Source organism: Girardinichthys multiradiatus, chromosome 18, assembly GCF_021462225.1.
Source record: "Girardinichthys multiradiatus isolate DD_20200921_A chromosome 18, DD_fGirMul_XY1, whole genome shotgun sequence".
NCBI lineage: Eukaryota > Metazoa > Chordata > Actinopteri > Cyprinodontiformes > Goodeidae > Girardinichthys > Girardinichthys multiradiatus.
This window is the reverse complement of record NC_061810.1, coordinates 28430485-28442309: the sequence shown is the minus strand read 5'-3', so window position 1 is coordinate 28442309 and position 11825 is coordinate 28430485. Positions and strand designations below refer to the sequence as shown.

General features: G+C 36.9%; 2 protein-coding genes across 4 annotated transcripts; one reads left to right on the top strand and one right to left on the bottom strand.

Moving 5' to 3' along the window:
• The first annotated feature begins 381 nt into the window (after positions 1 to 381).
• On the top strand, positions 382 to 6096 carry LOC124884432 (zona pellucida-like domain-containing protein 1). Its single transcript, XM_047392354.1, has 11 exons — positions 382 to 525; positions 665 to 791; positions 2146 to 2372; positions 2477 to 2667; positions 2765 to 2837; positions 2917 to 3014; positions 3122 to 3205; positions 3286 to 3457; positions 5253 to 5352; positions 5447 to 5470; positions 5561 to 6096. The coding sequence occupies exons 2-11, from the start codon at positions 698 to 700 to the stop codon at positions 5671 to 5673; spliced, it is 1176 nt and encodes a 391-aa protein (XP_047248310.1). The 5' UTR covers positions 382 to 525; positions 665 to 697; the 3' UTR covers positions 5674 to 6096.
• A 1135-nt stretch (positions 6097 to 7231) lies between these two features.
• Positions 7232 to 10284, bottom strand: zgc:162608 (uncharacterized protein LOC100037332 homolog). 3 transcript variants are annotated; one of them, XM_047390944.1, is made up of 4 exons: positions 10210 to 10284; positions 10061 to 10119; positions 9862 to 9955; positions 7232 to 8815 (listed from the first exon to the last, which is right to left on the bottom strand). In XM_047390944.1, exons 2-4 carry the CDS (start codon positions 10107 to 10109, stop codon positions 7966 to 7968), a joined length of 993 nt encoding a protein of 330 aa, XP_047246900.1. In that variant the 5' UTR covers positions 10110 to 10119; positions 10210 to 10284; the 3' UTR covers positions 7232 to 7965. The 3 variants fall into 3 exon arrangements, with proteins under 3 accessions (XP_047246900.1, XP_047246901.1, XP_047246902.1); XM_047390945.1 differs by having other exon boundaries at positions 7232 to 8812; XM_047390946.1 differs by having other exon boundaries at positions 7232 to 8738.
• Positions 10285 to 11825: the final 1541 nt, after the last annotated feature.

Sequence of the window (11825 nt, the reverse complement as noted above, 5' to 3'; positions counted from 1 at the left end):
ATCTGCTTTTGAATTTAATATATACCTATTTGAGTTTTTCTTTTGGAGGAAATTGTAGTCAGTGAAGACTTCCATATGGTATATTTGTGTCATCAGGTGTTAAAAACCCTTTCTGAAGGACAGAAACCTGAAATAACATGTACGGTTTTACCTGAGGCTATCTGTGTCAAAGCCCACTGACACAATAATCCAGTGGAAGAACATCTGACAATAAACCATGCCAGGAGCTGTTGCTGTCTACATGAGAAGTCATGGCACGCATGCACAAGGTGCAGAAAGTGAGTGTTTGTGCCCGTGCTCCATCTATAATTAGTCAGAGGGAGGGCTGCTGTGGTTTTACATGACCTATAAAAGCTGCATCCTTCAGCAACACCTACACAGGTATCAGCAAGGTAAGGCCCTCTTCAGATTATCATGTGGCTCTTTAATTTAACTTTAAGTTGGGTCATGTTTATAGCCTATAGTGAGTTTGATTTTATTGTGCAAAACCAATCAGAAGATTATGAAGTCTGCTGCAATGTTATGGTAATTCTGCTCATTGAAAGTCGTCTAAAAACAAACACTGAACATATCGTTGATGCGGAATGTTATTTATTAAACCGGTTAAAGCTAACATAGGTGGATGGGTTCTCCTACTGTTCAGCCTCCATGTTCTTATTTTCAGGTAAAACCAATCTAAAAGACTCATCCAGACAGCATGAATCCTTTTCTCTGTCTCCTCCTGCTGGCTGTGCTCCTGCAGCCTGCTCTATGTATCTACAACTGCTCCTCGGTGTATGAGAGGACTCCAGGTAAGGATCATCATCAGAAAATTAGTATGTTTTAATTTTTAAAGAGAATATTAAGTAGTCTTTATTTACAAAGTTTATTTTGGATACAAAACAAGTGCAAAACAATGCACTTTACAGAAGATACCAGGAAGCAATGCAAACAAATGACAAAAACAAACTAATGGGCTAAATTATAAGACTTAATATAGGGAAAAACAACCAAACAAACAGCCTCACAAATGAATAGAAATACATAGATGAGAAGATACTGCTTGCAATTACAATTTCAATTTACAGAGGAAATCAATTGTGTAAATGATAACAAGGAGACAATCAAAGAATATAAAAAACTGAAGAAAAGCATTTTACCTCCCGATAAAATCGTTCAAACTACGATCAAACAAATAATTATATAATATAATTAGAAGACTAACTAACTAACTAACTAACTAACTAACTAACGTAAAACACGATATTTATTTCCAAGAAATTGGTTTACAAGTTAATTAATCACTTATATGAAATAAAATTAGTATGGCAAATAAACTAAATAGTATAATAATATTAGAATATGAATCAATTAAATAAGCTAAACTACAATGCACATTTAATTTAAATTGTTTTAATTTCAATTTAGTTTATTTCTCAAGCACCAATTCACTGTCATCTCAAGGCACAGATACCTGATGATGATGTATACAGACATTTATCATTAAATCAATCCAATCATAAAGACAGATTCAGATTTAAAACACACATATTTTAACCAAACAACTGAGATAAAATTTCATTTATCAAGGCAATTAAAAAAATAAAATAAATAAATAACATTTTTAAATAAATAAATATAGACATGAAGTACAGTCTGCATTTCATTCAAGTGACTGACACAAAGGTTCATTAATCATGGCAATATATATCAAAAAGCATGGCAAATGCATATATTTAAAATCAATATTGTCACAGCTAAATAAATAAATAGAATAAACTGCAATCTACATTTAATACAAACTGGTATAAAACTTCATTAATCACATAAATTGATCAAAAATAAATAAGTAAAGATAGTTCAAATGTCTAAAATCAATATAAATTCAAACCTCAAAAATGATTCAATAAATAGGTAAAATGCAATTAAACTAAAATGTGCATTTAATTCAAACAACGGTATGGTAATAATATGGTAATAATACAAAATAAGCTATAATAGTGTAAAAAAGATCATTCGAAACCAACACAAAGACAAACTGAAAACATAATTTTTTTCTGATATGAAATTAAAATGATATTAAATAATGTATCTATTGAAGCATCTATATTTATACCTAAATTAAATAACAAAGATCAATTGAATTATCTTTGGGCATCTTTTCAGACAACTCAGACCTGATGGTTCAATGCGGCGCCACCATGATAACAATAGAGCTCAACCTGTGCACGGCCCAGTGGGCAGGCTTCAACTCCTCCTCCCTGGCCCTCAATGGGAACCACATCAACCCTGCTTGTCTGGGCTCTGTCGATGAGAGCGTGTACCCTCCGATCCTCCGTTACCGCCTTCCAGTGAACAACAGTATGGATAACCCCTGCCGTCAGTCTCTGCAGGTCAGAACATGACTCTTGGGCCATGACGGAAGATACTTACACGCTGAGGAGATTTAAGGGTGAAAGTGGAGATGAACTGAATTTATGTTGTGCTTCATGTTTAGATCGTGGACGAAGTTCCAGATCCTGCGGGTCCCTTCAGTAGTTTCTCAAATATCCAGTCAGTTATCATAACATCATACATTGACACCCCAAAATCAAATGTAGGGATCATCAGCTACTCCACAGACCTGTATTACTATTTCTCCTGCCGCTACCCTCTGGAGTATCTCATCAACAACACAGAGATTGTAGCGTGAGTAGCACTGACTATCAATTCACTGTCAAAATGATTCCGTTTAATTGAAAATTCATTCAGTAAAGCTTCTCTACTCTGCGATTTTTTATTTTAGCACCTCAGTCTCTGTGGCAACCACTAGCAATAACGGAAGCTTCATTGATATGCTAAAAATGAGTGTTTTTAATGTAGGTACAATTTCACAGTTCGTTAACACAAGAAATGAGTTTTGTCACTGATCTGGTTTAACAAACAATATTTCATCAGGACACAGACTACAGGTATCCGTTGGTTGTACCTTCAACAGGACTTGAGCTGCGAACCAAAGTCTTTGTAGAGGTGAAGGCTGTTAATCTCACAGGAAAGTGAGTGAATCCTGTTAGACTTTTTCACTCACTGGCTCAAAATACTCCTAATAAAAAGATAAATGTCTAAAGTTTTTTCCCCTCCTCACTGACTATCCTGTTTCCAGTTTCAATGTTCTCCTCGATCACTGCTTTGCAACTCCCAGTCCTTACAACCTGACTCAGAAGGACCAGTACAACTTCTTTGCTGGGTAAGGAAGGCTAAATAAATAAGTTAGAATTGTCTTGACATCTTAAAAAATTCCTTAAACTAATTTGTACTCTTCCCCAGCTGCGAGGTATCAACAAGGACATCTGTGACAAGGAACGGCCTTTCCAACGTGGCCCGCTTCAACTTTGAGGCGTTCCGCTTTGTCCAGCACAAAGACCAGGAGAAGTCCAGCATCTACCTACACTGCATACTGAGACTGTGTGAGCCCAGCAATTGTCAAGTGCTGCTGTCTGTAAGTTGACTACGGTAAAGATCGGCAAAAATGCACTAAGGCAACAAAACAATAAAGATCTGACAGCAATAGTACACAGAAATGGAAGGTTTCAAGACAATTTTGCAGACAAACAAAACTCTATAGAAAGTTTGTACACAATCCCAAACATTTGATGCTGTAAAGTAATGTAATAATGCATCAAACTGCATGATAATCATTTGCCATATCGATCCAAAGTGAATCTCTGTATATATGTACTGCTTTATCTCATGTAAACCAATTATAATTATAATTAAACAGCTGAGAGTAAAGAAAAGAAATTCTACAAAATGTAAAAAGATGTTTCAAAAGTATTGATGCATTTAACCTTTTACATTACAAATACAAATTAATTTAACTAGGATTTAATGTGATAAACCAACACAAATTAGTGCATAACTGTAAGGTAAAAGTACATTTCTATATATTTTTAAACACTTTTGCAAAACACAAATGCTTGCATTTGTGTTCAGCCCCTTTTGCTGCAATTACAGCCTTTTGGGGAACATGTCCACCAGCTTCGAATGATTGCAGACTGAAAAGTTTTACCCATTCTTTCTGTCTTTCATCCATGAATTTTTAAAGCCTTGTCTACAATTCTCAATTGAATTGAGATCTGGATCTAACTAGACCATTCTCACACATGAACATGCTTTGATCTAAACCAGTCCATTGCAGCTCTGGCTCTATTATTAGGGTCCTGCTGGAAGGTGAACTTATCTCCCAGTCTCAAGTCTTTTGCAGCATCTAATAGGTTTTCTCTCAGGATTGTCTCCTATTTATCATGTCTCACCAGCTTTCCTGTCTCTGCTCAGTAAATCTTCCTCGAATCAAGATGCCCTTTACATTGCTTATGGCAAACGGCACACAGGGCTTCTTGAAGCTTTCTTTTAACAATTACCTTCTTCATGCCACTCTCCCATAAAGGTCAGGTTTGTGGAGCGCAGGTCTAATAGTTGTCCAAATTCTCTCAACTCAGCTGTGGATATGTGGTAAATGGTAAATGGACTGAACTTATATAGCGCTTTTCCAGTCATACAGACCACTCAAAGCGCTTTACACTAGAGCCACATTCACCCAATTGCACTCACTAACGCTCACACATTTATACACCGATACGCAGATCGGTAGCCAACTTGAGGTTAAGTGCCTTGCCCAGGGGCACATCGACATATGGCAGGAGGAAGCTGGAATCCTGCCATATGTGCAGCTCCTCCAGAGTTACCATGCTCCTCTGGGCTGCTTCCTTCTTGTCTGCCTTGCCTGGCATTTCATTGTAGGTGTCCAGCCCTGTCTGCCATACTCTTTCCATTTTTGAATGATCGATTGACCAGTTCCCTCCTTTAACCCCCTCCACCACTTTCTCCCTGACCTGTCTGCTGTGTGCCTTGGTCATTATGATGGTATTCGATGAGTAATGTTCTTTGGCAAACCCCTGAGGGCTTTTCAAAACAGTTAAAACTACTTCAAACACAGGAATGTTTAATAAAAAGGTGAGGTTGTATTTTACATGAATGTAGAAGTTTGAATCCAAATGCACATCACAATGTTTAGAATATTAATTGTATTTATTAAAAAATTGAATGACCCTTATCACTTTCCTTCAACTTAAAAATAATGTACTACATTGTGTTGGTCAGTCACATAAAATCCCAATAAAATACATTAAAGTTGGTAACATAACAAAATGTGAGAAGTTCAATACTTTAGCGATTCACTGTAACAGTATCTAAATGATTATATGATGAGTGAAAACTTTACCTGCATTTTGTAGGCTTGTAACGCCAGAAGAAAAAGATCTTTGACTCCTTATGGAGGACAAAGTGGCGATTCAGCCACCGTCTCAGTTGGACCTCTGTACACTGCCAAACAAGGTTTAAAATATAATAATGTGCTTTTCTTGATATTCATTCAGCAATTTAATAAACTATGCTTCTGATCATTTATTTTAATCTTTTCTCATTAAAGATGTGCCTGATGCAGCCGTCTCCAGTAAGTATTCTTAATGATCCTATATTACACATCCATAAATGTATATTAATACTTTGAAAAATCTGAGATATAATATTGACTTTTTTGCAGGCAATACTGTAACATCAGCGAGTGCTGGTGTGGATGCAACCAGCCTGGGGGTGTGGCTCATGTTTGGATCGGTTGCTGTCCTGCTGCCCGACATGGTGGCTGGTTTGTCCTGAAGTAGTATATTAGGTGCGGAGCTTGAGCAAATTATTGTTGCTTCATTACTTTAATCAGATAACTTTAGATTTATGTTAAAGTGTTGTTTCTTCACAGCAAGTGAGCAGATAAGTCAATTGAATGTTGTGGGATCTTTTGTAACTTTTTCTCTCTGCACCTTTGGATTCATTTGGCCTCTGCTGATTATAAAGAGTAGAAAAGCTGAACTGTGAAAAATAAATATTAAGAATTATTATTATTAACTCTTGGAGGTCTAAAACACCACATAATAATTTTCTTTTTTTAATGCTTGTAAAATCTCCCTGCAACATGTTTTTTCTGTGTTATCATACTAAAGAAATCTCTCACAAAATGGTTTGAAGGACTATAATTCAAATATTGATTATCTTTCTTAAATAAAAATGAATAAACATTTTAAATCATCTTGGTTATGCACTCTTAACTGTTTGACTAAAAATACCTTAACCAAAATCTATGGAGGTTTATGATACTGGAACATTGCTCATTACCCAGGGTGTCATTCCGTCAGAAGGGGAAGGAGTGATCAGGACAAAGAGAAAAATTCAACTGTCAGTTGTGCAGAAAAAGAAGATTTCTGTTGCAATTTGCATCTCCAATCAATGGGGAGTTGGTAGACCTCTGTGTTGTCCACAGCATTCACACTGTAAGAAAATGGCTGATTCCTCTTCATTGCAAAACTAAAGGTCTACTATACTTCACTGATTTTTGGGGATCTGGACTACATCTAATCATTTATACTTTATAATGTAGAAAACTCTGCTTATCCCTGACCTGAGTGATTTTACAATGAAAATAGACTCTTTAAAACACAATCTGAGAAATTATGAAATTCTTACTCTTTTTGTGAAAACACAAATAGGGTTGTGTTTTCACATGTTTCTATTCTTGATTTAGACCAGTTTAGACATCAACACATAGATGAGACAAACCTACAAAAAGATTTTTACATACACTGTATAAAAAGATGCATCACCTTCCTTTGCACTGTTTGACATTCAGTCAGGCAATTTTTTTTCCCTGTTTGATATGATCAAAAGTACTGGTTGAGTTATATTTACACATACATGAACAGGAGTACACCTCTGGGAGGGTTTTCCACAAGGTTAAGGAGTGTGTTTATGGGACGTTTTTATCATTCTACCAGATGCTTATTAGTTAGGTCAGGCACTTGGACATTTAGCCTGGTTTGTAGTCTCTGCTCTTATTCTGTCCAAAGGTGTTCTACCAGGTTGAAGTCAGAACTTTTTAAAGTCCATTTAAGTTTAAGTTTACACTCTCAGCAATATTGGTCGCTCCTCAGAGCATATCTCCAGTACTTGATAGATAGATAGATAGATAGATAGATAGATAGATAGATAGATAGATAGATAGATAGATAGATAGATAGATAGATAGATAGATAGATAGATAGATAGATAGATAGATAGATAGATAGATAGATAGATAGATAGATAGATAGATAGATAGATAGATTCATGTTTAATAGTCTTGAAATAAAGGTAATCTTTCTTAAATAAAACTCAAAACAGTGTAATCTTGGTTCTTAACTCTTTTTTTACTAATAAAGTATACTTTACACAGGCAACAACGTTTTTTTTTACATTCGTCTAAAATAGAGATGCCAATATTTACTCAGTCATTTACGAACTGAATCATCTAAATTCTTGATTCAGTCATTTCGACATATTTACCACCAGCTATCCACACTGGAACAGAGGCAAACAAACAAGCAACAATTCTGGGCAGGAATACAGGTGAAAACCGATTATTTTAGATGCTTGTTTAAGTGCAAAGGGCAAAATGCACATGTCCTGGATCCGATCAGAGTTTAACTGAAATGCCTGATCGCAATTTTCTTTTTGACATGGTTGTAAGACCTTTCTGCCAAACATCTATTCTGTGACCTTATGCTTGGAAATCTTTCACAATAATGGTTGAAAGGACTTTAATTTAAATATAGACAGTCTTTCTTAAATAAAAGTGAATGAAGTGATCATAGTTCTGCTCTCTTAAATGACTGATAAGACACACAGCAAAACTCTTACATGTTGTTTTTACAGTTGTATAACAAGATACTTTACAAAGGTAGCAACTTATACATGGAGTAAAAAAGGTAATAATACTTTATCATTCAAATACAGAAAAAAACGAGTCATCAGAATTTATGCATTTTTCTTTCAATCATATTTACAAGCAGTTTTCCGTACTGATAAAATGACAAAAACGAAGATGAATGGTTATGCTTTTGTTTGGTTAAGTGCATGTTTTTGTTACTGCACAGAGTGCATAATATCCTGGATCAGAGCAGAGAGTTTAACTGAGAAGTCTTCCCGCAAAGATCCACCTTCTTGCATAGATGAAGAAGGCAGCAGTAGGGCCGAGGTGCCTCCAGCCTCCTCCTCTACACCTATAAACAGCCTCTCCATCCGGGCCGGCAGCACCTGACTCTGCAGAGCTGCATTGTGGCAGAATTGCTCCAAACCATCTGCCATTTCAGTCTGAGGAGGCTGAGAAGACTCCAGCAGAGCTTCCAGCTGTGCTCTGAGAGCTCCCACCCTGCTCTGTGCCTCCTCCCTCAGTGAATTCAGATCTTGCCCCAGTTTGGAGCTCATTGCCTGCCAGACCTCTGAGCCAGCTGTGCCTTCTTCAGCATCACTTTTTTGCTTCAAATGTTCAATCACACCATTTGCTGAGGTTTGGAAGTCACTGATGAGGCCGGCTAACTTAATACTGCTGAGCTCCAGGGTTTGGCTAATTCCCTGGAAAGCTTCTTGATGGAGAGCAGGACTGGCCTCTGCCTTAGTTGCCTTTTTCTCCAGGCCCTGCAGGTACAGTCTAAGTTGACTGCACAGATCCTGGGTGTTGCTGCTGAAGGAGCTCTGGAGCTGCTCTGTGAGGGGATTCAAGCGTTCCCTCATGCTGTCCAGGATGGCGCTGAGATGTGCTGGAGATGGAGATAACCTCTCCCGCAGCTCGGCCAGCTCCTGGCGCAGACGGGCACGCAGGCGCTCTGACTCCATGGTGAGCTTGTGCTGCATTTCCTCTGCAAGGGGATGTTTGATGTCATAACTTTCAAGGGTGTAAAGACCACTACTATCTATCATGCTCTTGTAAATCCTACTAAAGAAAGAAAGAAAAAACATTTATGTAACCTAATGAATGAATGAACAAATCTTTAATATGAACACACCTAAAATAAAACAGGAGGAAGGAAATGCATATTAAATCCTTCCCCTGTTTTACCCATTATATTTACACACCCTGATATACAATTTACATGATTTATAAATATATCTATGCCATTTGAGATAAAATATAACACAGTGCCTCACAAAAGTACTCACACCCCTTGAACATATTTTCCGATTTATCATGTTACCACTACAAACATCTATGTATTTTATTCATATTTTATGTGTTAGCTCAAATTAGTGTATTATTGCAAAACAGAAGAAAAACGATTTATGTTTTTAAAACTTTTAATGAATAAAAATCTGAAAAGTGTCTTTCACTTAGGGGTATTTTTCTATCCCCAAACAACATGGAACGAAAATGGCACAACTGCTAACTAATCGAGACATGGCGGTCTACCTGAACTGACAGGCCGGGCAAGAAGAATATAAGATAGATGTGGAACTAAGATGGCTATGGTAATACCGGAGGAGCTGCAGAGATCCCCAGCTCAGGTGGGACAATCTGTTGACAGTAAAACTATTAGGTCACAAATCTGAGCTTTATGGAAGAGTGGCAAAAAGAAAGTCATTGTTGTAAGAAAGTCAGAAAAAGTCTCATTCGTAGCGTGCAACATGCCATTTAGGGGACAGAGCGAACGTGAGGAAGAAGGTGCTCTGGTCAGTTAAAACCAAAACTGAACTTTTTTGCCTACATGCAAATCTCTATGTGTTCCTGCAGGGCAGGGACCCTGAATATACAGCCAGAGCTACAATGGAATGATTACGGACAAAGCATATTCATGTATTAGAATGGCCTACGAAAGTCCAGACCTAATAGCAAAAAGTGGTTTTACAAAAAATTGACTTAGGAGTACTGAGTACAAGTACATGTCACACAATTTGAAAAGGTTCAAAGGGTATGAATACTTTCACAAGACATTGGATAATTTCTTTTCATTGACTTTCCAATAGCTGCTAGTTTAGTCAACTTACTGCACGTCTTTTGAGAGGTCTGTCTTGTCATATACGTGGTTAGCCTTTGAGTCAACCCAGGCTGCCTCCCTGGAGTCACTGTGCACAGGATAAGCTATAGACAAAGAAATACATAGTTTTAGGTAAGAAATAATCAAAAAAATTAAACCAAAAATAAATAAATATCCAAAAAACAAAGACATTAAAAAGGAAAAAATACCTAAAGTCGATGAGAGTGACAGGGTGAAGATTACTAATTTCAGAATCATGTTTATCTGTCTGCAAAAGTGACATAAGGGAAACTGTTAAGAATTACAGAAAAGAACAAACACATTTGGCAAATCTACTTATTTTTTACATATCCCTTACTTAGAACAAGAGGAAGATCAGTGCACAACAGAGAAGCAGGTCTTTACCTTAAGATCAGGGGTATGTGGACTGTCTCTTCTCTTCTGACTTATAAAGGTCCTTGTTATCAAAGAGGCTGCCCAAACTCCGCCTGTGTCAACAGTTAACACGTGGAGGGTCACATTGATTATCAAACACAATATACACACTGTCACAAACATTGTGTGAGGTCACAGTGACTATCTGCTGCTCAATCGTCATAAAAGTTCATTTCAATGAATTGTTGGTAAAATTCACTTCTGATAATAATGCTACATTATTGAGTATGCAGCGCTTTTTGAGTCACAGAGGGTGATACAGCTATTTTTGGTAAAACAGGTACTGGATTCCAGTATGTTTATGATTGGACTAAACAGCACAGCTTAATTGACAATAGTTTTAGCCTCTTCATTTCAAGAAAATAAGCTAAAAAAAGAGGCACAAGTTTAAAGAAAAGATTTAAATGTTTGTGTGCTACCTTGTTATCCTGTGTTTATTACCCGGTGCTGGTTGTAGATTCTTATGCATTTTGCTTTATCTTTTATGGTTTTTAAGCTGAGCAGCAATCAGCGTTATTGAGCTTTAGACCTGTTCAAACAGCTCCGAATGTCATGCCTTATGTAATCTGTTCACAACAACAGAGCAACTGATTACGTTTGACTCTTTCATTAAAGAAATGAATTATTCCACAGCTCGTAAAATGTTTTTATACTATGCATGATTCACTCTGTTTAGTCCTATGTGGTTGTGCCACAACCAACATGGAGATCTGGGTAAAAGTTGAGTCCGGTTCAGTTAGATAAGCTGCAAGCCGTCACTGCAGGGTCAAAGTCCATGGCTATCGTGATGAAATCCCTTATGTAGGTTATTCCAGGTATCCAAATCTCACATTTATTTCACCACAATAACAGAGTTTAGTAAGACCTTGACTACTGACAATGAAAACAGGCCTGTTGACTGTTTTCTGAACCGCTGAGTTGGCCATTGGTTGAGTCAGTATAAATCAAAGCAATTATTTAAAAAAAGAAAACTTAGTACACACAAATGACAGAGTTTACAAGTGAAGAAATAGTTACATAATACAATTTATTATCTAACGCTTGTGTTGAAATGACCGGCCAACTAACAGTTCTTCATATCAATGAGACAAGCCTTTTTCATCATTTTACTATGGAGCAAAGGGCAACCATTTGACACTGATTGTTGCACAGACATGTAGATATTAGGGTCAAAGGAACTACCAATCAAAGGTTTGTAGTGATTTTACAAAGCAGTCTATATCTGTAACAAATGGACTATTTGCTTGAATGAATAGTTTTGACCACGGTGCATTTAGACAGGATTAGCTCACACATTCAAAGAGCATTTTATCACACAACAGACCTGTCAGCTTTTAGCCACAAATACAGTGATCTTATTTCACTTTGTAGTTAGTGACAGGCAAATCAAAGATTCTGAAATGAGTCATTAGTCCTGTGTGTTTAACGTCTGTAGAAAAGTGCAGATTAGACGTTTGCCTCTTTCCTGGATGCAGCCATTTGCCATTGACAAACCGTGCACACATAGTACTGTCTGTGGTTTTATCGAATAAAAAGAGT

Coding starts and splice junctions, on each gene's coding strand:
- LOC124884432 (XM_047392354.1), top strand. CDS start 698: ATGAATCCTTTTCTCTGTCTCCTCCTGCTGGCTGTGCTCCTGCAGCCT. Junction 3,458..5,252: donor ATTGTCAAGTGCTGCTGTCT/GTAAGTTGACTA, acceptor TGCATTTTGTAG/GCTTGTAACGCCAGAAGAAA. Junction 5,353..5,446: donor TCTGTACACTGCCAAACAAG/GTTTAAAATATA, acceptor TTCTCATTAAAG/ATGTGCCTGATGCAGCCGTC.
- zgc:162608 (XM_047390944.1), bottom strand. CDS start 10,109: ATGATTCTGAAATTAGTAATCTTCACCCTGTCACTCTCATCGACTTTA. Junction 9,956..10,060: donor GTCACTCTCATCGACTTTAG/GTATTTTTTCCT, acceptor CTTTGTCTATAG/CTTATCCTGTGCACAGTGAC. Junction 8,816..9,861: donor GACCTCTCAAAAGACGTGCA/GTAAGTTGACTA, acceptor TTCTTTCTTTAG/TAGGATTTACAAGAGCATGA.